We start from the raw sequence: 27510 nt of genomic DNA on the forward strand, positions 1-27510 counted from the left end.
ACCACGCCCACATACGATTTTTCTCCTTGCACATTAATTTTTATGTACAACTTTTGCTGGGTCACTGCATGTTATTTACTAATAGGTGACTATTGTAAGTAAAAAGAGTTCATAGCCTGGTCAAGGCAAAACTAGCATGCATGCATTTGCTACCCGATAGAATTATAGAGTTAATTGGGATTAGCATGCAACAGTATTATATATATATATATAGTTATGCATGTAAACTACTAGATTTTGATGATGACCTGCATGATGTCAAGAGTATATGATATAGAGAGAGTATCGAACGTAGGCATATACTGTACATCAGATGTATGCAGAGAGTAACGTGACTTCCTGTATCTGTCACAAGCTTGGAATTTGCACACTGACCAATCCAAGCGTGGGTGATGTAATCTACTTTCTTGATAGATTACATCACCCACACTTGGATTGGTCAGTGCAAATTGTGACAGATACAGGAGTCACGTTACTCTCCGTATACATCTGATGTACAGTATGCCTACGTTCGATACTCTCTTCTCTATCATATACTCTTGCTGGTGTGTATAGGCCTATAGGGACAAAACAAAAACAGCTGTTGACTGTCATGTGCTCGAAAGCATTGTCAAGTACCGTACTATACGTGTACATATAAGCTATTAAAATAGACATTGAGGGACTGTATACATAGAATTCCTATTATTAATTTTCGATGTTGATGCATTATAGTAACAATTGTGACAGGCTCTGGGAAAACCAGACTATTGGAGCAGACTAAAATATGTGTGATTAATGTACCAAATAATAGAGCAGAGCATTGCCTACACAATGATATGCTTAGTGTTCACATACCTAGTTTCATACCCGAGTCATGCGCGTTGGAAACTCGAAGCCGTAAAATGTAGTATCGAGAAAAACGACTCTCAAAGATTGCTTAATTAGGAAAAATAAGGTAATAGCGAAACTTTGGACGAAGCGTTTCGGTGGAAAGAGTTGGATTTAGAGCATCAGATTTTACAGAGAGGTAGTAGAAGGACTGTAGATACTTATACATCAATAACATTTTATTTGAGATTTTATACTGTAGGCATAAATTTAGCTGTAGCTCAATACTAAATTCTGCTCCAATAGTCTGGTTTTCCCAGAGCCTGTCACAATTGGTGTGTATAATAATCAACCCAGAGTGCCCACTGCAGTATACACAATGTCATGAGCAATAGTGCACTGGCTGCTTCATAGCTATACAAGTTATAGGTGCACAGTGACAGTTGGGCCTAACAAACAATGAATAGTGGGTACATGGTGTTTTCCTATAATTATATATATTATTCCTATAGGCCTAAAGTTCGAGGTATTATAACGAATAATGGACTTGAGAAACACAGTGAGGGGTAAAATTGTAATCAGTGATTGAAATGAAAATTAATGTGCAATGAGCTATGTGTTAACAGTAATCCTGCCTATATCAATACTAGCCGATGCTATAGACAATGTACTTCTACAAATGTTCCTTAATTATTGATGAGCAGTTATAAACGATAAATCCATACTACATACTTATTATAGTGCTTGGCGCATTAAAAACGATCGATGCAAGTCTAGGCTGCAAGTCAGCAGAGCCTTGCAGCTCTCTTCTCACTCTTGCAGCTACCAATAGCTAGCGTTCTAGTGCAGAGCTAACTACTAAGTAGAGTAGTAACACTCGGCGAACAAGTTTTGCTACGGACTCTTCTAAAAAGGCTGCAATGGCATAAGCAAAACTAGGCATAACTCGAGAACGAAGCTTTATTTTGCAAATCCACAAATACCAATCCAAGAAAACATGACTAGAAGCCTATAGAAACTCTTATACTTACACTTTATTGATCCTTGAGCAGCTGTAACAGTACACACACACACACACACACACACACACACACACACACACACACACACACACACACACACACACACACACACACACACACACACACACACACACACACACACACACACACACACACACACATGCAAACACACTACCGTATACCTCGCTTGCGCATGCGCACCGAGGCATAATAATGTTTGTAGTTTGGACTCTACAGATACTAAAAACTAGATAGTCATACAAGAACATTTTGGAGAGATTCATTAGCGACCTAGGAGAACAATGTATACACACATGCTGGTGGATAGTCCCTAATATTGTTTGATCAGTGCACTATATGCAAATACTATATAAGGGAGGTCATTGTACTACACAGAAAGCTTGTGTGTCAGCAAATGAATCGCATAGTGGACAGTTTTGGTGTCTCAGGTGCATCACAGCAATGATGTTATGAAAGATTTAATTTGATTGGCGATCTACAGTAAAATTAACCAAATTGCCAGATTTAAATTAATTTCCAGTTATACTGTAGCACTGACAGCTATTTTGCATATTAGCAGCAAAAATTATTACTCTAGATCTATATCATTGTCATTACTATACAGTCTAGAGCCCAAAATGGATGGACATGCTAAACAATAATTATTATCCGACTAGAAAAACATTTGCAATGTGAAAAATTGCTAGGATTGGCCAGGGGAACCACAAAAAAGCGTGGGAACAAGAAATCAGACGAGAGCATAACTCCAATCCGTTACAACGTCAATCACATGTATACTGGTAGTTTTCCCATGTTTTCCCAGCCAATATGCCACGCAATTTTTACTGGTGGAGTGATGACCAATCCCTATATATATTTATTATACATCCATTTTAGAATGTGGGGCACATAATCATGATGATTTGTGATGAATTGATGTTCCTAATACATGCAGTGTTGAGCACAGGTGCACACAGTCCATCCATGCGTAGTAACATGCACGGACCGTACTGGTGACTGCATGGAATGATGTGGTGGATGGAAGCTGATAGGTGGATCTGGAACACAGTCTATTATTTAATATACTATGTATTGTACATGTTCATGACGTTGTAACGGATTGGAGTTATGCTCTCGTCTGATTTCTTGTTCCCACGCTTTTTTGTGGTTCCCCTGGCCAATCCTAGCAATTTTTCACATTGCAAATGTTTTTCTAGTCGGATTCCCTTTCTTTTTCAGTACAGTTTACGTATCATGACATGCATAAGTGGAACGTTAAGAGGCAGTACAAGAAGAGAAGACAGGACTAATCAGATATCTTCTAGAATATCTCTGGACTAATAATTATAGTATAATGAGTAATAATTTATTGCTTGATAATTATGTTGAATTTGCGAATCAGTATTAAATGACAGCCATTTTAAGAGCATGATATCTAGCCAGTGCATATAGCATGCCTTTCAGAGAAAGGGAGCTAGAGCTGAACAGTGTGAAGAAAAGGAACACCTCAGGCTCTGGAAAAGCACTGCTGCACTGATTTTAGGCGCACGGTTTATTAGCCACGCCTATCTATTATTATTGGCCACAACACAATTGCTGAGTCATTAAAGATGGCGGAATTGTCTAGGTAAGAGAAATAGAGACTGAGAGGTCATCTGCCTTGTGGAAGCAATCGCAAATCTGAAGAAGCGCTTTGTAATCCAGGTTGTAGTCGTTTGGAAACCCTGTGCAGAATGTCCTGGAGATGGCTGTACTTGGAGTAAATGCTGGGCAAGAAACTTACTTACTTACTTACTTACTCACTTACTTACTTAGTCAGTCAGACAAAGAGCGGTGAAACGTCGAAATAGTGCAATTTTTAAAATGAAAATATTCATTCATTAAAATGTTTATGGATTATGAAATGAGAGATACAAATAGAGAAAAGGCTAAATAAACTATCTGTTCAGCCAGTTTCTTGATGTGGCCTTTCCCTGCAGAGATAGAACAGTTTGAACATGAGTCAAAATAATTGAAATATTGCTAAACACAGGCAAACCCACTGCCAATCCTATGTAAAACCTACTGGTTTTACTAATAGCAATATCAACAGTATTGCCTAATTTGATGTGTATAGTTATATAGATAGATACACTCACCTCTACTTGAACATCAACATTTTCTACTGTGAAAGTTAGAACTCTTTAGATCAAAGTGTACATGATGACAGCAACATGTATGGTAAGTTAAACTAATAAGATAGACTTGCTGGATCTAGAATAAGATTGTACATATTAGATCCCATTTGAGCAGGGAACTATGAGCTATAGTACGCGGGTACTATATAGATTGCTCTGGGCTACAAACTACAACATTATAATTATACATTAATTTGTATTGTCATTTACAAGAAGATACACATAAAAAATTAGATGCTTTGTCTAGTAACATAATAATAGAACTAGAATGGAAGAGAGAAGCTCTAGAGTATTTTTTGGCTTTGTTCGAGAGTAGTAGGAGCCGCTCGTTTCTTGGGCAGTGTGCTGTACTTTTTTGCTGCAAGACTGCATGGGGGAAGAGCTGGATGTAGGGAAGTGCTGGGATTCTAGCTTTGGCTTCTTCCTTTGGCTTTGTTCAAGAGTATATAGTATAGGAGCCGCTCATTTGCTGGGCTTGTTTGCTGCAAATTTTAGCTTAAGTGCATGTCTTCATTTCGCTATGTGAGAGTAGTACGAGCCGCTCATTTCTTGGGAAGTGTTGTTTGCTGCAAAACTGTGGGAGGAGCTGGATGTTTTCGTTTTGCAGGTGGAGCTAGGTCCAGGACTATAATTTTGTCCATTTAATAACTGAGGTGGAGAAACAGGGTTGACTTGAATAGAGACCACAGATTTATAGTAGAGCCACAGAGATGCCAACTTCAGATATTATAGTTTTCAAAAGAAATTATGCAGTTGCTAGGTTGGCTTGTTTATATAGGTTGACTGTTGCTAAGCTAGTGCATTTCTAGTAGCCAATAGGTTTTGGGATCTAAATCAGTTAGAACATGTGCATTCGTTATATATCTATGGTTATAGTGTCCTCATCCCTCGGGCTACGCCCTCGAGCTTTGGGACACTATAATACATAGATACCTCATGCCCATGTTCTAGAAACTAGACTATTTTGTCCATATTAAAGATATATACACAGCAGATCTATCATAGATATATTAAGTTGATACTGGATTATGTATTAGTTATTGCCCAACATGCCATATATTGCACGAGGACGCCTGCAATAACTAACTTGTTGCCCAATGACGTCAAACTGGTCAAGTTTTTTCCCTTGTAAAAAGACACGTGTTTTGAGTAAATTTAGTTGATTCATGAATTCCATAGTATAAAAAATTATACAGTATAGGTTTTGTTCCCACAACTATAATGAAAATGTAGTAGCCTATAAATGGGAGGGTGGGGCATAAGTCTCAAAAGTAGTCTGACTTTCTTTCCTAAAATCTACTGCATTTACACAAAGTGCAAGTGCATATAATCCCAGTGCATTATGCCATTATTATAATGCAGTGCAATATAATTATTGTAGTGATGCAACATGCCATTATACAGAGCACTGAATTGCTTTAATCTAGTATAACAGATAAGAGTATTGTGCATGGATAGAGTATATACGTGCGCACAATCCCTTCTATAAGTAATACCAGAAGTTGATCTGCATGTGTTTCGCCTCCAGACCAACCTCCAGGCCAACCTAGCGGGAAATGTTATTACTATCATTCACAGCTCCCCATGCACTGGGACTCTTAGTCCTGTGCTGAGCATCCACGCCTATAGTGTGTGCATCTAGAATCGTTGTGTATGTCACCAAGAGCTTGGAAGCTTTCAAAGGCAGTTTCTTGATAGCCTCGAGACCAGGCCGTTCGTTGTCTGAAAGAACGCCTTGTCAAGTTCTAATGTAGACTTGTCTAATTGTTCCAGGGATTTTTTGTACCGATAATTGCCCGCAACAACCATTATACTTACCCGTGAATATCATTATGATGTGTGCAGCTAGCTATAGTATTGTTGTGTTTGCAGTTTCCGCAATCATGTTCACAACTACTCAAGCCTATACCATTTGCTGATTCAGCTAAACGAGTTCTACATTGGAACTTGACCAGGCGTTCTTTCAACGAACAGCCTGTCACGAGGCTAGTTTTTTGAGTGTTGTATTATCGTTTCAGCTCTATATATTTAGTGGCTTTGTGTATACCTTCTACAAGGAGAGGCTGTGACTACAGTACAACATATTAATGATTATCTCTTTCTTAAAGCTGGGCATTGTATGTAGGTAAAATCAAAGCCACTAATTGGTTATAGGTTGGTAAGTAATTTGCCTTATAATTGGTAGTAAGCTGGTTTTGAAGCAGCCCATTTAGTAAGTTATATCAAGGATTAAAATTAATGTATATAGGCACATGTCTCTTTGTATTGTGACTGTTCCACTAGCCATTGGTTAATACATGGAGCTCAGTAGTCAGTTTATAGCAGTACTATAGCTAGAAGCATGGGCTGGAGGAACTTAAAAAAAATTGTTGTCAGAAACACAGATCGTCAATGCTATTTACATTGCGTTTCCCACCCTAGTAGATATATAAGAAGGGAAGAGGGATGGGAAACGACTATGGTTTAGGCTAGCATCTATACACTTCAAGCAGCACATTTATAATCAATGTACTTCATTGTTGTATAGGTTGTGGTATTATTTGTTGCTACAGTTACAGGTCAGGTGGTTGACATCGCTTCAAATTTAGACGCAGCCGGTCGTAACTTTTCCTGCACTGGTGAAGTTGTCACATACACTTGTAGCGCTCAAGGAACCACCCTGTTTGTACAGTTTCCACCATTAATAAATCAGCAAGCATTCATTAGCAGTGATCCTGTTCCTGATGTTCAGATATTCCCTACTGCTCTGAATGTTATTCTGACCCTGACAAGTGGAATGCCCAATTTTACTGCAAACCTGCAAATCAGAGTGACAAGTGATCCACAGCAGATGAATTTTTCTTGTTCTACGGACATTTATGGCCCTCAGAACGATTTTGTACTACCACTACTTCATGAAGGTAAGTTGTCATACCGTATATAGCGGGTAATTTTTGTTGGTGCAAATTTCGAAATATTTCGTATTCTAAATATTTGTACAGCTCAGAATAGTGACATAGAACATTATTGCGTAATTTTCAGATTAATGCACAAATTACGAAAATGTCCACCATACAAAAATAACCCGCTATAATAGGTAATTTTTATCCTTTCATATACAGCACAAATTGAACCACCTCTCACTATGACATTCTCTGGAGACACGACAGTATCATGGATCCCTCCTTTGAATCCCCAGTTTGACATTAATTATTATATTGTGAGAATGTACGTGGATGGAGTGTTGTACACGACTAGGAGCTCTCGTGATAATGGTCTGGACGTTAAGTTACCATCTGGAGAAATCACTGCTGATGTTCGTACTGTTAGCACTTGTGGCAGTGTTAGCGCTGCACAACAGTCAGTGGGATCAGTCTCAGGAGGATATGCAAATGGATCAGTCTCCATGTCTATACCCAGTTCACAAAATTGTACGTAATAGTTAGCGCTGAATCAATGCACTCATTTCTTGTATGGTAAAAATATATGCTCTCTCTGTAGCTGGCTTTTTGGTTCGCACACTAATTGTTGTTTTCATCACATCATCGCTGTTATCATATAGCACTGGCTATTGACCAATTGGGAGAATAAAAAGGTACCGGTACTAACGGATTTGTAAATGGAATTTGTTTTGGGTGATAGTTTTTAATTAGGTTGCTGTGTTTTTCTCACTGTAGATTTGAAGAGACTCTAAAATAACATTTTAGTTAACATGTATAAAATACAGTTTGTAATATCAAAATTGGTCGTTTAGTGTCTATAAACTGTTGTTTAAACTAGAGTAATTAATAATTTAACGTATCATTGATTCGGGGTAGGAGCACCAGGTATACGCCATGGTTAATAGAGAAAATTAACATTCTTGTTTTGCGTTCTTGACCTTTGCACCGTACTTTTCATACTATAGGAAGGTTTGTCACACTGACCAGGTGAGTGCAGCTAAGCTTAATAATTATGTGAAACATCAAACAGGACCTTCAGAGAAAGGGGACACTTAATTAATATGGACAGTGTTTCTGTGTCAAAAATGTCCTGTAAAATCTCTAAGGATAACCTTGATCTGTAGATCTGTCATAAATATTATTACCTCGTGGCTGGGCAGTGTGGGTAGGTGTGGTTGTCTGTCCTCTAGGGGGTGGACCAGGAACTCCCTCGTAGCCATGACATACACACCTAGGAGAAAGGAGTTAAGTAAAGAGTGGATAAATGTCTCAATGCTTGATACAGACTGTGACTCAGCAATTTACACAAATCTATATAATTATTATGCCTTGGTGCGCATGCGCAAGTGAGGTATACGGTAGTGTATATAGTGTGTTTGTGTGTCTATCCATCTGTGTAGACTGCTACAGCTGCTCAACGATGAATCAAGTGCAAGTAAGAGTTTCTATAGGCTTCTAGTCATGTTTACTTGGATTTTAATTCGTGGATTTGCAAAATACTGCTTCGTTCTCGAGTTATGCCTACTTGGAATGCCATTGCAGCCTTTTCAGAAGAGCACGTAGCCAAACTTGTGTTTATCGAGTGTTGCTACTCTACTTAGTAGTTAGCTCTGCACTAGAACGCTAACTATGGTAGCTGCAAGAGTGAAAAGAGAGCTGCAAGGCTCTGCTAATGCATGCCATTAACTTTAGACTTGAACTTTTGGCTATTGATCGTTTTTAACAACAATCATGGTACGTGGATTATTACACACTCTTTGAGTTTGCATGCAAAAATGTTCATCATAATGTCAGAGTGCATGTATACAAGCTTTTAGTAGCTTTATGTTATGTAGCTTTGGCATCTCCACCGAGGCATCAGCACCTGCGGTGCTTTCATTGTATATAGTATTATACATGCAGTGTACGAGATAGCTGGCTGCTTGCATGCATGTGATGAGATAGCTGCATGCAGCACATTATTGAACTGTACCTCTAAGATGGCCGATGAGTGGGCGGCTGTGCTAAGTCTTTACGTTATGAAATGGCTCTTAGTGTAAAAATCTCAGAGGTACGTACGGTCAATCAACGATATGACATTATTTATAAGTAAAACTCTGCCTTGGCACCACAAAAATACGCCTTTTCATAAGTGGCAAAAAAATTGCGCAAGTTTTCGCTTTTTATTTTTAGGATGACCGAGGTGACACTTAACTTATGGTGGCAGCGTAATTAGATACATCAACCTACGACAGCTGGTTTCTACGTAAGTTTTATATATACTCACCACAGTGCCAGACACATTTAATCTATCTCAGGATCTTCCTTTTTCTTGCATGTGTCACAGCCATGCAGCCATAAGTCAGTAAGTTCCTTCTTTCTAGTTCAGCAATCAATTAATGCCTATGCGGCTTTAATTCGAGGAACTTTACTATAGCACTAGATCTACATGGATGATGGATCCCTGCAGGCTTGCTGTAGTGCTATAGTCCACTCCCAGCATATCAGTGAGTGATGTGTATCACCAAAAGTTCATGGTATGACCTACCGCTGTATACTCTGCACTTTGTCTGCATAGACTAAAAACATTATAGCTTTACGCTTTACTGCCTCGGTGAGGTTCGTTCATGGTTAAACTGTCGCCTTGTTTATAATTACGTATGTAAAGTTAATATAAATATAACTACTTTTACAACACTCTAGTTGTAAGACATATGAGATTTTTGGATTATATAAATGTCTGGTTTAGCGCTCTAGTTCTGGACTGTCTATATATAGTAGTCGACTAGATATTGAAAGTGTCTAGACTATAAATTATGTTGTTATAATGATCTTTATCTATTGTTCTAGTTTAATCTGCACACCAGCAGTCAATTAATCAGTTTAGCATTATTTATTAGATGCAGCAATTGCAATGCAGCTACAAACAGTTATTATTTGCAGCACCCAGCTGTTCGTACTGGCTGCTGGTGAGTGTTGCATGTGTGCATGTGGCTAGCTAGCTATATAAAACTTGAGCTATATACATTTACATTTTGGCAGCCACTCTGACATCCACTCCCACTGTGGCCTGTCCTGGTGACACTGTCACCTTCACCTGCACTCTGCCTGGTAGTCTCATACGATGGAAAGTCACTCCTCCAAAAGTTCAAGGACCTTCGTTTAGATTGACTTTAATATTCACCGGTAGTGGAAATGTCGCTGTGACTGAGGGTAATCCAGCATTCCGTGGTGTTCTCACTGATTCCAGTAGAGGAATGCTCACTGCCACTCTCACCTCACTGTCTGAGGCCTCCATTGTAGAAGGTACTATGGCGTTGTGTGAGGGAGCAAGCTCACAAGAGGGTCCTCTCACTATCACTGTGGCTGGTGAGTGACTGATGGAGTGCATACATGCATGTACACATGCACTGTCAGTTTATCAATACAATCATGCACAGATTCACCCTCCCCTCCACTGAATCCAAGGGTGTCCTCCTCAGCCCAAAATCAACTCAGCTCCTCTAATATCAATCTGGAGTGGGACCTTCCCTCCTCTACTGGTGGTGTGTCTGTCAGCTATGTCCTCACCATCTCTCCAACACCTCTCTCCGGGTCACCAGTCACCGTGGAGACCACCTCAGCACAGATAACTGTCTCCTACAACACTCCCTACAATGTGACAATAAGAGCTGTCAACTGTGCTGGAATGAGTGATGATGATGTGATGATTATGATTCTTCCTATTGGTTAGTTTCTATTATAGCTGATCTCTTAGTGTATAATATTGTTTGCTGCAGTTACCTGCCCCTCCAACCCAACACCTGCGAACAGAGTTACCATCAATAGTGCTCCGCCACTGCCTGCACTAGTATAGGATCAACACTGAGCTTCACTTGCAATGGAGAGACAGTACCAGCAACCTGTGAGAATGATGGACGGTGGTCACCTGATCCTACCCGTTACGTCTGTCCCTCGGGTAAATTAATGGTAAATCACTGTCATGAATGTTACTATATAGCCCCTCCTCTCAGATGTCACCTGTGGCTTTCCTGTCGCACCTTCCAGAGGCAGTGTGGACGTTAAGGATCGGACATCACCCTTTTCGATAAACTCAGTGGTAAACTTATATTGTGACAAAGGACTATTCCTAGCTGGTGATATGTCCAGTACGTGTGAAAATGTGGGTGGAGTGGGAACTTGGAAGCCGGACACGAACATCACATGCAGAGATATGCCTGGTGAGAATGCCATTGGCTAAACTTTTTGTGTGTATTATACATCTAATTTACGTTTCACCGCAGTCAACTGCTCTCTACCCAAAAAGCCATCCAACGGAACTATAGTGAACTATGAGAGTTTGAATGAGACAGTGTCGGAGGGAACAGTGCTGACTTACCAGTGTGACAATGGACTCTCACTGACTGGACCCAACACCATCACTTGCACTAATGCTGGTGTCTGGAGTACTGAGCCTGAGGCAATCGTGTGTGTACTTGAATGTGAGTAGCGCATTTGTTAACGGTTGATTTCCTATCAATTTGTTTACCTTCTCCATAGATTATATTTCCGCCACCTTATCCACTGGTGCTGCTATCGTTATAAGTGTGATCATCACTTTCATTGTGACTCTAGTCACTGGATTCCTCACTGGACTCTTAGTGATGCACCTTTGCTCCCGTAAGAAGGCAGCTGAAGGACAAGCTAACGTAGGACCCACTGTACCAGCTGGTCCTGTTTATGAGGAGGTGTCACCCAAAATGGAAATTGAGCTATATAGTAACCATGCAAGCATATGAACCAGTGTATACGTAGGACTTTGAAAGTTTAACAGTGTCTGCATAATAATTTATAGCTTATCAGTTGTACATGCATAATTATAGCCAAGGTTTTATATAATAGCAACTTTATTCAATCATCGTGTCTGTTGTTTTGTAAACAATTATAATATTAACACTTGAGAACTGAATGTAAACAGTAGCACAAATCAATGTATACATCTCAACCATCACAACAATCATGACAATGCCTGTGTCAGCAACAATTATATGCAGTTATCGTTCTGTTAAAATGTGTTCAGGAATATAATAATAATAATTATGTTTGTTGCCCAGTGATTTGGCAGATCAAAGCAATCCAGTGCTCAATATATTATGGCATGGTGCATCACTACCATAGCAACTATATATATTGCACTGCATTATATGGCATAATGCACTGGGATTATATGCACTTGCACTGTGTGTAAATGCAGTAGATCTCTGTAAGAGATATCCATTTGGGACTTATGCCCCACCATCCCACCCAATAATTCATTTGGTCCCTTTTATTGGCTACTACTTTTAAAAGTGGTAAGAAAACCTACTATGGAATTCAGCAAAACTAATGAATACACTAAATTCCTTCAAAACACATGTCTTTTATTTACGATTTATATGACCAGTCAGACGAGTTTAACGTCATTGGGCAACATGTTGCACTCTGCATGGCTGGGCAATAATTATATACAGCACCACATGCAGTCAAAAGAGTATAATTAACATGAATGTTAAATGTCTCCATGCATATGCTGATGATTGCAGCAAGGGTATAGAACACACACTCATGCATGCATGCACAGATCTAGAACACAGTACATTGGGTACAAAGCTAAGTAACTTCTAGCCAGTTCTAGGTCGATTGTTCTGGATCGTTACAGTTCCAGTGAATTATACTATATCAGGGGGCATGTGATTCATATACGGATGGTCCCAGAGCCACTTTGTAGACTTCTGTATGCATGACCACCATGCACATTACCACCATACTATACCAAATTATATTACCTTTATCCCATACCCCACTGCATGCACCATAAACTTCTAGTACACAGTAACAAGTATACATTACACACCATAATTATTAGTTACAATCTTTACTTTAACATGCAGGAAAATTGGAACTTTAAAACAACTCTATACACGGTAAACACAACAAGCACACCGATAACAATATGTAATGCCAATACTGACAATAAACTATAGGTACTATAAATTATATTAGCACTTATAGCTGGAGTATTGCTGACTCAGCACTTTACAACCCTCATAAAGAAACAGTGTAGCTCCGCTTTGCAGGGTTGCCTGATTCTGGGAATTTCTCCACTCTATACTGCATTCTATCTAGATTGTACTCAGCTTGTGTCAGTTAGCTCTAGCTGTGTAGTTTGGCAAAAACGGGCCGGGATCGGTACGTTCTGGCGCAAATCAAAAAATTAAAGTTATCACTGCTCGGACTGGAAGCGACTTGGCCTATCCACCAAGTTTTCGCTGGATAATAGTCCCATGGCCATCTGTTAGTGTGTGTAATTAGTTTGAATCAGTCTTGTTTTGTTCGTGCGTTACACGCCCTTTTACCTGATGCACTTTGTTGTCTGACGGAGTTCGGCGACTTACTCTATCTGCTGCTCCACAGCAGTGTGAGTTCTCAAGATAAATGCCAGTAATTTGGACCCCATGCCAGTTATTGGGGATATGTTGTTGCTACTTGAAAGAGAACTCAGTATACATGTCTACAGTTCCAGTGTGGAAACAGGATGACATTGTTGCATGGTCATGGTCCTAAAATACTCACATTTCTTAGCAAGAAGACTGCTGTAACTTCACTATAATTATATATAAACTATTAGCTAATGTCATGTGTGCATGCACAGTTCAGATTCAGTCTGCTGCAGTTCACTGTTGTCTCTCACTCACTGTCGTGTGACGACAGCAGTCCACTTGCATTTTCCAACATTTACAATAATTATTAAATTATTAAATGTTAATTTGTGGTAGTTAATCTATTCCCAAAGACCATGGCTATACATGTATGTACTGATTCATGCAGTTCATCATAATTATTTGAGTATAATAATATATTTGAAGTCATTATATTAAACACATTTGGGGTAACGTAACCTTATTATGGTATAATTATATATAACCTCCGAATAGCGGACAAAACCCCCTGCACCAACTTATCCGTTATTCGGAGGTTCCACTGTATATAAATGCCATGATTGAAGTGTGAACCACATGCATACATGATAACTACATACATAATTATATTGGTGTATAAATCTTCAAAATATCTTCCCAAGTGGAAGCTCTGAGTGATCATCAAGATTAGATTTCCATAGGTCAACCGTCCCGGATTAGTGGAGGCTCTATGTGTCCCGCCGGCCTATATAAATTAAATTATATATACCTGAAATGTCCTGGATTTATAGGCCATGCAGAGAAGCAGGAAACTCATGAAATCAATACATTTGGAGCCATCTTAGTAGCAGCTGTTGTATAATTATGGAGCTATTTTGCCAAACTACAAAGAAGCATGGATAAAAAGATTATGAGCTTGAATATTGTGTAAAACTGCATATGCTACATGATCTGAGGCTAAAAGGATGCACGTCGGCAATGAATTACCTCGTGACCAGGCAATTCATTGCCTACAACCAAAATTATTGTAGGCAATGAATTGCCTGGAAGTTGCCTGGTGCATGTTATAATATTGTATGGTGGCCTTAAAGTGTAGATACTGGCACTGCTATATATGAGTTTCCCGTGATTATGCCTGCATGCATACAATAAGTAAAAATTAATGTTCAGCATGATATCATGTGTGTATATTAGCAATAAGTTTAGTAGCTTTCTATTTATGTTAATATGTATAGCTTTGACACGTACATGTTGAGGCATCAGCACTCGCAGGCAGTACGTGCTTTCATTACAAAAGTTCTCAGCAAATATTTAATCTTTTATTCCTTCACAATCACTTCAACTGATGTATATTTCCATGAGCTGAAGTCCAATATTAGTGTGTATGCTGGGATTATAGAAGCACATTCGTAGCTCAATGTCATCAGTAGTTGGAGTTGATAGAGTTTTCGTAAACCACGGAGGATTGTTGTTATTGTAACATGTGTTAAGGCTAGATTGACCATCCTACAACGCATTATCGGGATGCAAACGAAACGGGTTTACATTATAGTTATTAGATGTGGCCACACTATCACAAAAGTAGTCATTTCCGACAAATGGAGGTGAACCAAAAGTGTTCCCCTCATCACAAGGACAGCGCACGTGAGCGTCAGTATCACCACTGGTTCCATTAAAATGACCACTAGCAAACGTCCAGATATGTGTGCGTGGAGATTGTCCATGCGTGACACTGAGTCCATCGACATATGCAACATCGATAGTATTCCTACCTGCAGAATGGTATCCAGCGAATGCGTAGTTGTGTCCAAACCGATAACCTATTGCTCTCCCACATACTTACCTGTATTGGACACCACCCACTGGAAACATGACAGATGAGCAAAGGCCAGCAGACAATTGTGTACGACCACATGATCTTATCGAATAGTCTGTCAGTTGAAGTCCTTGAGGGCATTGTGTTGGTTGGGATTGGTCATATTAATGTAGGCCACTCTCGCCCATCCTGGTCCACCGCAAGTGTCAGAAGCACTTGGTGGGTCTGTGGTCATTGCTGTTGGTTTGCTGGTAGCAGCAGTTGTTGCTTCGATGGTTGATGTGGCTGCTGTTGGCATGCACGTACTTGGCACCGATGCACTTGCATTTCCTTCAGCATCTGTACTGTCTAGTTAAGAGAGACAGATTATTGTAGTTACATGCGTGGATAGCACACAAACTCTTTGAGCTTTTTACTGTGAGCATAATTGTTACTTACGTACCCTGTAATCTGTCGGCAATAGTTTCCAGTGCTTTACGAATGTGTTCCAGCTCTGATAGATATTCAAGTGATTCTCTAATCTTTGTCAGCTCTGTCTCGGTTCCACTGGAGCAGGTTTGGCTCCTAACACAGCAGGTGCTCGGTTGGTTCCAGGCTGATCCCAGACCAAGGAGGCAGCAAAATATTAGGAGTACAAAAGACATAGCTAGTATAATTATAGTCTCCACGGGAATAATTGAGTAGTGTCGTAAGTGTGGTGATAATCAGTCGGATACGGTTTGCTGTATAGCTGTGCAATTTATCAGAGATTGAAGAGAGAGGGATATGAAACTTGATGACGTGTACATACAATCCGTGTTGCCCAAAATGGGCGTGGTACATTGTCTTTACTGCAAGTTCTATGTAAAATCATGTAAAATACTTTGTGGAACTGTATCTCTGGACTTGCTGCTACATATAGAACAAAGTTGATATTAAATGCAAGAGTGGACCTTTGGGAAGTGCAACAGCTCCTCAGCTAAAAGCCAAGAGACAGCTTGTTCTATCACTTCAACTTTTTTGACCTCTTGTACTTGTCCTGGAGCACAATTTTGCTAAATTGTACACTAAAAATCGATTATATATACTTTCAGCATCAGAGCAATCTAGCCTTTGAGACAGGCACCAGTACATAGAATACATAGCTAACATTAAAACTCATCACTGAACCATCTTATGAAAACCAACTTGCTTTCTGCTACAGTCCCACAAAGGCTAGTATAGCCAATAAACCAGGGAATCTGGCGTTCTGGATTTTATTGCCACCAAATATATTTTAAAACAATCTGTGGCTAGTCAATTATATGATCATAATACTTCAAGTGAGTCATCCAGCTTCCCATGGGGCTGTTTTGTTTTATTTACAAATTAAACCGCCATTTTTATAGCAGCGCGGAGTGCCTAAACTTTTTACTCTGTTTTACATTGAGCACATAAGCTCATGTGATCTAGTTTCATATCCCCTTCTCTTCAATCTTTGAATTTATAGACTTAATTTTCACTTTGAAACACCCACATGTAACATGACACGTAGAGGTAATACACAGGACAATTCAAATTAAGATTTTTGTAAAGTCTCCATGGGAATAGGTGAGTAGTGTCATACGTGTGGTGCAGTGGCGGATCCAGAGGAGGGTCCATGGGGTCCCTTGACCCCCCTTTTGAAGTTAACTTTAGAAGGCTTAATGACACCAGCTAGCTATTTATCAGTTTTTTAGCTATTGTAATTTGATTCAATGATTGTACCTGTTGTTTTGATGTATCAACTGCCAAAGGAGTGTTCAGGTTAGCCTAGGCTAGAGCTAGTTAGCTGTTTGTGGCAGCTAGCTAGCTCTACGCAAGTCTATTATGGGACTTCCCCTGACTGAGTATGGGATTTTCCCTAGTCACGTGTGACCGGTAGCTAGCTCTACGCAAGTCTATTATGGGACTTCCCCTGGCTGAGGTATGGGATTTTCCCTAGTCACGTGTGACCGGAAGTGGGAGTAACCCCAAAAATTCACGCTGTGCGCGACTTTTAAAAAACTCACGCTGCGTGCTCATTAGTTTGGAACCCCCCTTTCATTTTTTTTGGATCCGCCACTGTGGTGATAATCAGTCGGATACGGTTTGCTGTCAGGGGTGGATCCAGGATTCTTGATAGGGGGAGCTAAAAATATTTTACTAAAAAAAAAGGTTGTCTGTTTTTCAAGCACAACGTGTTTCCTGCATGACTCATCAATAATTGTTCATGCTCAGTAATAAACTGGGTGCATGTGGCAATGATAATGTGACCGTATCTACGTGCTATCCAGTGCATGCAGTGAGTTGATAGCTAGCTCTAGATTCTATTTTTCAGGCTTGTCATCAAGGCCAGGGGGTGCTCAAGCCCCCAAAGCTCCCCCACTGGATCTGCCACTGGCTGTAGCTGTGCAATTTATAGACTTAATTTGCACTTTGAAACACCAACACGTATAACATGACACGTAGAGGTAATACACAGGACAATTCAAATTAAGATTTTTGTATTTGTCTACACAAGATAATTAAAGATTTCCCTGTTTGTAAAAGCTAGTGACATTTACGAAAAAATAAAAGAAATTCTGAGAATGTTTTGTGAGCATTGCATGGTTATTTTGCAACAATAAAATCAAAAGTGGTCTAAAAAAACAGTCTACACACACACACGCACACACACGTGCAGACACGCACACACACAAACATACTACCGTATACCTCGCTTGCGCATGTGCATCGAGGCCTAATAACTTTTTACAGCAACAGTATATTCACTCACCCAGGTTAGCACAGAGGCTCAGGGTCATATCTCCTCCATGTAGTTGGTACAGTACAACAGTAGGACCCGGTTAGAGTGAGCTAGGTTGGTCACTCTGTAGTTTAGTCTGATGATCTGAGAACCATTCCTGTTAATGTAGAACTGCTGTCCTGGTTCACCACCATTGTTCAATCCCACCATGCAGGATATGTCCACTGTCCTAATGGTCCATTACCACTAGTTGTTGTCAGCACCATTTCTACAGAAGGTAGTGAGGTCAGTGAGACAGGTGAGAGAAGGGAGACCACCAATGATTATGTAACTCTCTCCAATGTCAGTGATGAAGATCTCAGAATTGTTAGTCCAGCCTTTATATCTGTTTGGAAGTTGTTCCATTAATGATCCTTACCCACCCAGAGCTAGTCTGGGGCCAAACCTTTTTTAGAGGGGGGAGGGGGAAGAGCTCTCTTGATTTTGCCCCCGAGCTATTAGGTCTGGCCCCCAGACCAGCCTAGAGCATGCAGCAAATCTTGGTCCACACCACTCCTCTGAGTCCTCAGAGACACCATCAGTTCACTGTCCCTCACTCGCTGTCCTGCAGGTGGTATCTCCATGCACGGCAGCTCTCCGCCGGATTGGTTTAATAGGTCGGAATTGTCCTCCTGTGACTTGTCTCATTCATGCGCATCTTCATAATCATGACATTCTTATACACAAAATAGAAATATATAGTGGTACAACAATTAGATCTTTGAACCTGCAAAAGAGAAAATGCTGAAAAAATAAAACTCGTGAATATTTATTTATAAGGGGCCACAATACGCTTAAATTAACAGTATAATGCTCACTGAAGCATGTAACAACGTATGCATTGTTTCGAATTTTAGCCCAGTGACAGGAGAAGTCCTTAGAGGAGCCAGTGCTAATGTATAGGCGGGAGCACGACTGCATGGACATCGCTGCTAACGGTGTTTGTGGAGGTATGTACATTTTTAATCAGAAGCTGGTGCAGTGATCACAATGTTGTACAGCTGGGAGTGTGAGGAAGAAGTCAGACTGCTCATTTCCTTGACGGCCAGCAGCTATTTCTGAAACTGCTGACTAGACACAATAATAAGCGCCGACTCAGCACATTTATATGTCGGCGCGGCAGCTACACCCGGCGACCTTGAGCTACTAATGGGATAATAGCCTCGATCCCAGGCCGAGTTTTCGCTTTTATAACGGTTAGGCAAACATTCTGACAAATGGATATTCTCGTTCACTTTCGTGACATTTATATTCGTGTACTATTGTGTACTAGAAGTCAGTTCCCGTTTTATCATTATTGGAATCGATTGGAATGGCTCTTAGCTGAAGCTTCTCTCTTCTCTGAAGCTTATTCTGAAGACTGAACAACAAGGGAAGAGGTATAAAGCTTTGTCAAGCTTGTTAAGGTCAGATATTTTTGTGTGGGCCCTATGGCCGGCTATGCTATCAAGTCTTGTTCATGTTTGGCAAGAATGTAGGTAGACTATAGTTTCATCATTAATATGGTGGATCAAGTGAAGAGTGTGAGCTAGAGAACTTGGTGCTGCCATCATCAGCTCGTCGACAATGACACTATAACCGAGAAATTTAATATGTATAGATCTACACGTATTTAAAATGTCTACTTCTCTGTACAGGAGCAATGGCTAATATCCAGCTATCCCAACAGTGCTCCTCTTGGCTATACTAACGGACGAGACTGGACAGTTTGAGGTAAGGGTTTAACCGTCTTTGGTTTCTTTAATATTGTCCTATACTCACAGACACAGGACTGGAGTATGACCTGCTCATTCGAGCGTTGCTGGGTAGCTCAGAGACATCAAGAGAATCTACGTTTTCTCAAGCAATGAGTTACGAGTTGGGGCCTAGAATCAGAGAAGTCCAGCAGCCTGCTAAATCTTTTTGAAACGTAATTTGAAGGCATTCAATCATCCTGAAGTTGCCCTGGGTCACTGTAATTGTGCTGCAGCACAACTGGCAACTCCCCAGGCCTTTGTGAAGCAGCTCCCTATGTGCATCTTTTGTGTACTCACTCTGTGCATTTTCTGTGTACAAATTTCTATTATTGATTTATTAAATATTTTTGCCGACCACAAATATACAATGAAAATTTTACGCATGCGCAGACAACTAGTACCAGGCCCAGTTGTTTGCCTAACCGTTATAAAAGCGAAAACTCGGCCTGGGATCGAGGCTAATGATGGGAGAAATGGAATTTCTTGTCCAAAGATGTCTCCTGCTTTGTCTCTACATAACATCAGCTCTAGGTGTTGCAAGTAAGTTCATGTGGTTGTGTATGAGGCTAGAGCTTGAGGCCTAGACTCTAGCTAGCTTTAATCTCAGGGAGTGTATGAAGATACATACACTCCTGCTTTAATTAATAGCTTTTTGCTGATGATTGTACATGTAGAGTTGGGATGCAAATAATAGTGATTGGAAGTGGTTAGTGACAGGAACTGGAAACAAAAGCAGAGATTCTTCACACTTTGTTTCCTGTCATATTTCCCTGTATAAGTTTAGTACCGTAATTTAGCTCCGTGTTAGCCTCGTTCCCAGGCCGATCCATCGACTAGGAGTCGACCTAACGTTCAATTGGAGACGGATCGGCCTGGGAACGAGGCTAGCTCCGTGTATGCTCTCAAGTAACTAAAATCTAGCCATAGATTGTCTAGCTAGCTAGCTATGGCAAGTTTAAGTTGTTTACATTGTCTTGCTTCCAACATAGATAGAGTAGAAGAGGGATTGGAAACGGAAGTACCCTCGAAGTCCATCCGTGTATCTCCGCGGTTTTAATCGAGGCTTACTTTTTAACACGAGGGCTAAACATGAATAATTCATGAGAATTGTTTTGCTCTCTGTAAGAAGTCCACGAGCAGTTCTGCTGCTAAACATCAACTTTCTCTAATACTTGAGGCCATTTGGGACACAGGACACTATTTAGTTACAAAGCCTTAGCTATATCAAAGGTACTATAGGAACACAAGCGTGAAAAGCGCTCTGTGTACCTCTAGCTACTTCACGACAATCGAGATTATATTTTCTTTGTTTCCAATTGATACCTACTATCAGGGGGCATGTGATTCAGTAATGGGGGTAGCTCTGAGATGTATGCTTTGGACACAATAAGTTTCCCGGGCTTTTGTGGGAGTTATGAGGAGATACACGGATGGTCCCAGAGCCACTACGTAGACTTCACTGTAAAACATCACGTGAATCACTTCCGTTTGCAATCCCTCTTCTACTCTATCTATGCTTCCAAGAAGGCCCCACTCTCATTGCAGAACAGTCCCAACTCTTGTCAGAAGGAAGAAACGTCTTTGCCCGGTTTTTATCGACGCTTCATTTGCATAATTATGTGGTGCAGTTACCGGATTAGTAATTCCTATTCCTCCTAGACGGACAGGAAGAGCCAGTAAGATTTCTCACTTCCCTTGAACACGCTGGTTGTTCAGTCAAGGCAAGAAGCAAGTCGTGTTGGATCGTGTCCTCCAGAGGGTTGCTGCAGGTCAGCAATGTCTGGAATCATACGTGACAGGAAGGACCAACGACTGGAAAGACCATGCATGAACGTCGGCACAGTAGGCTGCGTGGGGTTGTGATTGGGCAATATTAGCTAGTAGTTTTATCTCCTCCGACCACTTTCTGACTTTGCTTGTCACATATTCAACAGTGTGGGATCTCGAGCCAATTGCAGCTTTAATTAATAGTAGAAATTTGCAATGATAAGGAATGCAGTAATTCATTAGTCACAAGGCCAGAGGTCAGTCGAGGTAGTTGAGCCACTATAGCTACAGGTCGGTTAAACTTAATAAAATGTGTCTTATGAAATTGAGGCGATTTAAGTGCCATGTATGATTATGAGTGAAAAATGTTCAAATGTCGTATATTTAGAGGGTCACCTCTGATACAGGTTGGTTGGCAGAAGTTCAAAGTTGAAATGCAGTCAAGTATGACCACTAATTGCATTAGTGAAGTATAGACATACACTGTGTGAATGAGATGGCATGACTGACTGGCTGCACTTCAACTTCTACTGCTGTCAACCAACCTGAAGTCCTCTGTAGGTAGCTAAAAATACTATATAGTACAAGCTATACTTATACTAACTCAGGTCTTGCTATATTAATTACTATCTCAAATCATATTTTTCGGTATAAATTATGATTATAGATTAATATTTTATTTTACTGTCATTTCTCTACCAAAAGAGGCGTCTCTAATGTCGAACACGAGTGTAGCATGTCCTGGTGAGGCTGTTTTGTTCACATGCTCTTCGCCTGGTACTTCGTTGACATGGCAAGTGGATCTACTATCACCAGCAGGGACGTCACTGCAAAGTTTCTTCCTTCCCTCACAAATTGGTGGTCGAAGAACACTTGGACCTGGAGTGATCATGTTTGAGGCTGTTCTTGTGAGCAATGATGGTGGAACTCTGACATCCACTCTCATCAACCTCAGTGAAGTGTCTGTACTGGATGATAGCAATGTCACCTGTACTGTTACTAACAATGGTCCTATGTCACAGCAGCAAACCATCATGGTTGCTGGTGAGTATTTATACTTCATAATTATACCTGAGATTTTTAACTTTCAGTTGTCCCAACACTTCCACTCAATCCAAGCGTATCCTTCATTCAAAACCAGCTCAGTTCGTCCATTATCACTCTGGAGTGGGACCCTCCCTCCTCTACTGGTGGTGTGTCTGTCAGCTATGTTCTCACCATCTCCCAAACACCTCTCTCTGGGTCAGCAGTCACCATGGAGACCACCTCCACACAGATCACTGTTTCCTATAACACACCCTACAATGTGACCATCAGAGCTGTCAACTGTGCTGGAATGAGTCAAGAAAGTTCAATTGTGGATCTAAGTAAGCTATACTTCATGGTGACTGCCGTCATTGATTATAGGCTGCAATTGTATATAAGTAGGCTATTTTATGATCATAAAACATAAATGCCTTTATCAATCAATGCAGTTGTGTGCCCCACACCATCTACTGCTACTGGTGTGACTATCACCAACACACCTCCTGTCACTATTGGTGGATCCATGCTCACTTTCACTTGCAGTGGAGACAATGAAGTGAGAACCTCAACCTGTGGCACTAGTGGATGGTCTCCTAACCCTGGGACCTTTGACTGCAGCAGTCCGATTACAGGTATATAATCTTAATCAAAAATGTGTACATGCTTCTTTTCATTGGTGTCCTCATTAGATCCCCCAGTCACCTGTGGCTCTCCTGATGCACCATCCAGAGGTAGTGTGGACATCAATGGTGGGACACCACCCTTCTCACTGGGTTCAGAGGTCACCTATCGCTGTGACGAGGGACTGTTCCCCTTTGATGTGAGGACCAGCACATGCACTGATGTGGGGGGTAGGGGAGAGTGGGTGGAGAATCCTGGGAGCTTGATGTGCAGGGAGAGACCAGGTGAAATGTAGTTGATCAGAACAAAATTTTCCTGCGAAAAAATAATTTCTGTCTGCATGATCTGTCTACAATTGTATTCAATGGCAGGTCATATAATATTGGGTGCTCATGTTGAGCTGATGAGATACAAACATCTGTCATGTGCTATAGTCATAGTATAATCATAATTATGATATAGATATATTTTCTGACCGTCCATATAATTATAGTCAACTGCACTGTACCTGTTGAGCCCTGCAACGGTGCTATAATGGACCATGAGAGGTTGAACGAGACAGTGTTGGAGGGAACAGTGCTGACTTACCAGTGTGACAATGGACTCTCATTGACTGGACCCAACACCATTACTTGCACTAATGCTGGAGTCTGGAGCACTGAGCCTGAGGCAATCATGTGTGTACTTATGACTGAAGGTGATATATAATTATATAGATGAGCTTTGTAATTGTTTGCTATTTATATACTACCGGTACCTCATCTCACAGTTTCTACTGTCGCTTCCTTGTCCACTTCTGCAACTGTCGCTATCAGTGTGGTCATCACTTTCATTGTCACTCTAGTCATTGGGTTCTTCACTGGACTGCTGGTGATGCATATTTTCTCTCGTAAGAAAGCAGTGTACTTCCCAGCAACTGAAGGACAATCTAATGTAGGACCCACTGCACCAACTGGTCCTGTTTATGAGGAGGTGTCACCCAAAGAGGAGATTGAACTCAACACAAACCAAGCATACGGACCAGTAGGACTGTGAAACTCATTCACTTTAATATTCAACGAGTTATAATTAATTGCGATCATTCTGGCATTTCATTTGTTCTACAGACTATCATGATAGAGGCTATAGTGTTTTATCCTTCGTATATTATAATTATATAACTATACGTAGAGATTTTCTCAATATAATAATTTATTTTGCATTCCCTAATACAAGCAGGAGGTTATTTTTTGCTGTAAATTTGTCATTATTATAACGTGGTGTTTTTGACTTCCTCAAAGAAATAGAATGAAGTGGTGTGGTTCCTTTGAAACAAGTGATCAAACTCGACAGTTATTATAACTATGCCTCGGTGTGGTGGTAGTATATGCATTATACTCTAGCTTTCAGTATACTATTGTTCTCCTTGCAACTTTTATTATAATGTATATTCAGCATCAGATACGTTCATTGAGAACAATGTAAACAATACATGTACGTAGCACTGCATCTGTTCACATATTTAGCAAAGAGTAGTAAGAAAAAACAACAATTAAGCTACATTAATTATACATCTGCATGTTACTGTTCTGTCAGATTTGTCCAGATTCCTGCAGCAAATAATTATAAATCACAGTACATAAAGTATTTGTAAGAAAAACAATTATTATAATGAGTGGTGCAAGCTGTGCAGTGAAAATGCCTCTCGCCATGTTTTGCTTCTGTCACTCAAAAAGTGATTATAGAGACAGAAAGTAGACATTACGCAATGCCGGACTCACATTGGATCGTGTTGTTCTACTCTCCCTCTAAGGATCATTCTCCCTAGCAGCTGATGGAGTGAAGTGAGATAGTCCACTCCAGCAGACTGCACCAAGGCATTGTCACAGCTCTGTGACGTGGGTGGAGGGGGAGTACATGTAAATAACTGGAGAATATACATTACCTATTAAACAATGGACACAAAAGTGTTTTGGAGCAAACGTTAACCTGTGCTATTGTAAATAATGTCTTCTATACAGCGTTGGAGCAACATTATTGAACACACTCAAAGAAAATGGATAACGAAACAGAAAGAGAGTATTAGAACAACATTGAACACATGCATGCACTCAAATAAATGTAGCGTAGTCACAGTGCAACACAAATACAAGCAATTAAATGTACTGTGGAATCCACTGCTCTGTTTCAGTGAAGCACTGGTGTCTAAGAAATTTCAACCCACACACTATCACTATAAAACAACTGGAGAGCTAGCTACTTTCATACATCTACTCATCTCACCAGTTTGAGCAGTGTCTCCAAGAGGTTGATATGCTTAGGGTAGTGTCTGTGTCGTAGTGTCTCAGCACAGAGGGGGAGGAGGGAGGACATTCGGTCACCACACCCATTACACTACTCAGCTCTCCAGCAGGAGAAGGAACTGGAGGGGGTGTACAATGGGTTAAAACTACCATTATTATTATAAGTACTCTACCTCAATGGACAACACACAACACATTCACAAGCTGTACACAACACTTGTGTCACTGGCTGATACAGTGACCACCACATTTATCTACCTATACTATACAGCACATCTACAAAAGTGCACCTAATCCACATGTCACATCAACATACCTTTATCCCATACCACACTCAATCTCATCTCCACACACAACATGCATGCACACACCCTCACCCCTCATTCTCTCCCACGGCTCTCCCGGCTTGTGATAGTGTGAGTCTATACATCCTCCCCTCCTCATTTTGGGAGCCAATGAACCACACGAGTACATCTGCTGGTCTGTATGAGTCGGGTCGTCATGGATACGATGTACCACCCCAAATACAGACGGTCCAGGATCAATACCACAGGAGCTGAGGAAGGGGGAGGATGAACAATAGTAAAACAATTCAATCGTAAACACAATCATCAATAGCTAAGCGTATTACATCTTTCAGACAGCTGTTCAGGTAGTAACACAGTCGAAAGGGCTTTCAGCGCTCAATGTACAACAATATTGAAAGCCAAGCAGCAGCTCACAAGGTTAGAGAAAGAGATAGTTGAGTGCTGTACAAGTAATAAACTGAGCAAACAAATAAATTTTACAATCTTGACAGTACACCTCAAATTATCAGCACAGTCTACAGTCTGTACAGTGTCTCACCATAGGCCTTGGTAATACTGGTGAGAGCAACAGCTGTAGTTATAGTGTGGTAACAGTGAGTTTTTCTTACTTTCACTCTTCTGGGAAGCATCCCAGGAAGTTACCACTGGTCAGACAGCTACAGGCGGCTAAAGAAATTAAGGGGCGGGATATGAACTGATAACATTAGTAGACTAAGAGTCGTCATGGAAACACTCCAACAACAGTACTAAAAAAAGTCAAAATCTACACCTTAATGACCAAAGATTTCACTGTATGCAAAAATCCCATCACCCACTCACCACTTTGTGGATGTTCTGCTCTACAAGCTGCACTCCCCTGGTCTGTGTGACCATCCTCCAGGTCTCCTGAGAGTAGAGCCTCACACCCTCAGCCATAATATAGTACCTGAGGAGGAGGTAGAGATAGTGAAATACAGTGGGACAATAAACAAAGAACCTTCAGAGAAAAGGGACACTGTACTGATAAGGAAAATGCTTCCGTGTCGTAAATATTAATAAACAATAGACAGTACGAAATCATTCAACCAATATGCACATTCTGTACTATAGGGTGAGTAGATTTGGTAAAGAGGTTGTAATAATAATAATAATAATGTTATAGTTATATACTACATTGTATTAGTCACTAGTGGAATTCAAAGTGAAAGAAATGGACAACTATACTGCCACTATTATCAAACAGGATTGTTATAGTTTTAGGGATTTATGGCAGTAAACCCACCGCTTAAGCACAAGGGCGTAGCCCGAGGGCGAGGTGGTTTACACCAACCAGTATGCACATTCTGTACTATATATAGGGTGGATAGATTTGGTTATAATAATTATGTTATACTTATTGTTCACTATATCAAAATTTATGGCAGTCAACCTCCGAGGACGAGGGCGAAGCCCCGAGGCCAAGGATGGTTTACATTTGCTATAAATTCAAATGTAGTGGACAATAAGTGTTATATATATAGATCTACCCACTTGAATGAAAAGTACTTGCCAGCTAAGTTACCTCGATCACCTTGGATATAACTAGCTAACAGTCTCATAAACTATTAAAAACGAACAAAAAGTTTGTGCGTATAGCTTGAAGCCAGTGCTAAGCTTCTAGCTCGATGCATTAACTTTTCAATGTCCAAGCAATGAGCCCCACCCATCCTCCAGCCTTCCTGGTGTTTAGCGAGCCCCAACTATCTGTCCTACCCTTGTCAACAAGTGTCTATGTAGATCTAGTATAAAATCAGTGTGCCATCAAGGCAAGGGAGTTTATGAGGAATGTGCTCTATATATATAGGGCTGGGGTTTATGGTAGTTAA

The 27510-nt window shown here is 40.5% G+C and overlaps 2 protein-coding genes and 2 long non-coding RNA genes across 5 annotated transcripts; 3 read left to right on the forward strand and 1 right to left on the reverse strand.

Annotated features, from left to right (window-relative positions):
• The first annotated feature begins 10923 nt into the window (after nucleotides 1–10923).
• Nucleotides 10924–11805, forward strand: LOC135338057 (complement factor H-like). Its single transcript, XM_064534102.1, has 3 exons — nucleotides 10924–11129; nucleotides 11193–11390; nucleotides 11449–11805. The coding sequence occupies exons 1-3, from the start codon at nucleotides 11051–11053 to the stop codon at nucleotides 11685–11687; spliced, it is 516 nt and encodes a 171-aa protein (XP_064390172.1). The 5' UTR covers nucleotides 10924–11050; the 3' UTR covers nucleotides 11688–11805.
• A 7336-nt stretch (nucleotides 11806–19141) lies between these two features.
• Nucleotides 19142–20023, forward strand: LOC135350385 (uncharacterized). Its single transcript, XR_010399138.1, has 2 exons — nucleotides 19142–19639; nucleotides 19690–20023. It is a non-coding gene; the product is annotated as an uncharacterized LOC135350385 (long non-coding RNA).
• Nucleotides 20024–20119: 96 nt separating this feature from the next.
• On the forward strand, nucleotides 20120–24346 carry LOC135348435 (mucin-17-like). Its single transcript, XM_064546655.1, has 7 exons — nucleotides 20120–20202; nucleotides 22135–22473; nucleotides 22521–22796; nucleotides 22905–23087; nucleotides 23145–23360; nucleotides 23570–23773; nucleotides 23846–24346. The coding sequence occupies exons 1-7, from the start codon at nucleotides 20124–20126 to the stop codon at nucleotides 24109–24111; spliced, it is 1563 nt and encodes a 520-aa protein (XP_064402725.1). The 5' UTR covers nucleotides 20120–20123; the 3' UTR covers nucleotides 24112–24346.
• Nucleotides 24347–24979: 633 nt separating this feature from the next.
• On the reverse strand, nucleotides 24980–26609 carry LOC135330777 (uncharacterized). Of its 2 annotated transcripts, XR_010392867.1 has the most exons (5): nucleotides 26486–26608; nucleotides 26205–26332; nucleotides 25990–26107; nucleotides 25736–25914; nucleotides 24981–25477 (listed from the first exon to the last, which is right to left on the reverse strand). It is a non-coding gene; the product is annotated as an uncharacterized LOC135330777 (long non-coding RNA). The 2 variants fall into 2 exon arrangements; XR_010392866.1 differs by having other exon boundaries at nucleotides 24980–25477; nucleotides 25990–26332; nucleotides 26486–26609.
• Between the last annotated feature and the right edge of the window lie 901 nt (nucleotides 26610–27510).

The sequence above is a fragment of the Halichondria panicea genome, chromosome 1 (genome assembly GCF_963675165.1).
Source record: "Halichondria panicea chromosome 1, odHalPani1.1, whole genome shotgun sequence".
Taxonomy (NCBI): domain Eukaryota; kingdom Metazoa; phylum Porifera; class Demospongiae; order Suberitida; family Halichondriidae; genus Halichondria; species Halichondria panicea.

What these genes read in the sequence shown, in the direction of transcription:
- LOC135348435 (XM_064546655.1), top strand. Translation starts at nt 20,124, where the DNA reads ATGATGGGAGAAATGGAATTTCTTGTCCAAAGATGTCTCCTGCTTTGT. An exon ending in ATCAGCTCTAGGTGTTGCAA is followed by an intron (nt 20,203 to 22,134) that starts GTAAGTTCATGT and finishes CTCTACCAAAAG; the next exon opens with AGGCGTCTCTAATGTCGAAC. An exon ending in GTGTGTACTTATGACTGAAG is followed by an intron (nt 23,774 to 23,845) that starts GTGATATATAAT and finishes CTCATCTCACAG; the next exon opens with TTTCTACTGTCGCTTCCTTG.
- LOC135338057 (XM_064534102.1), top strand. Translation starts at nt 11,051, where the DNA reads ATGTCCAGTACGTGTGAAAATGTGGGTGGAGTGGGAACTTGGAAGCCG. An exon ending in CACATGCAGAGATATGCCTG is followed by an intron (nt 11,130 to 11,192) that starts GTGAGAATGCCA and finishes GTTTCACCGCAG; the next exon opens with TCAACTGCTCTCTACCCAAA. An exon ending in AATCGTGTGTGTACTTGAAT is followed by an intron (nt 11,391 to 11,448) that starts GTGAGTAGCGCA and finishes CCTTCTCCATAG; the next exon opens with ATTATATTTCCGCCACCTTA.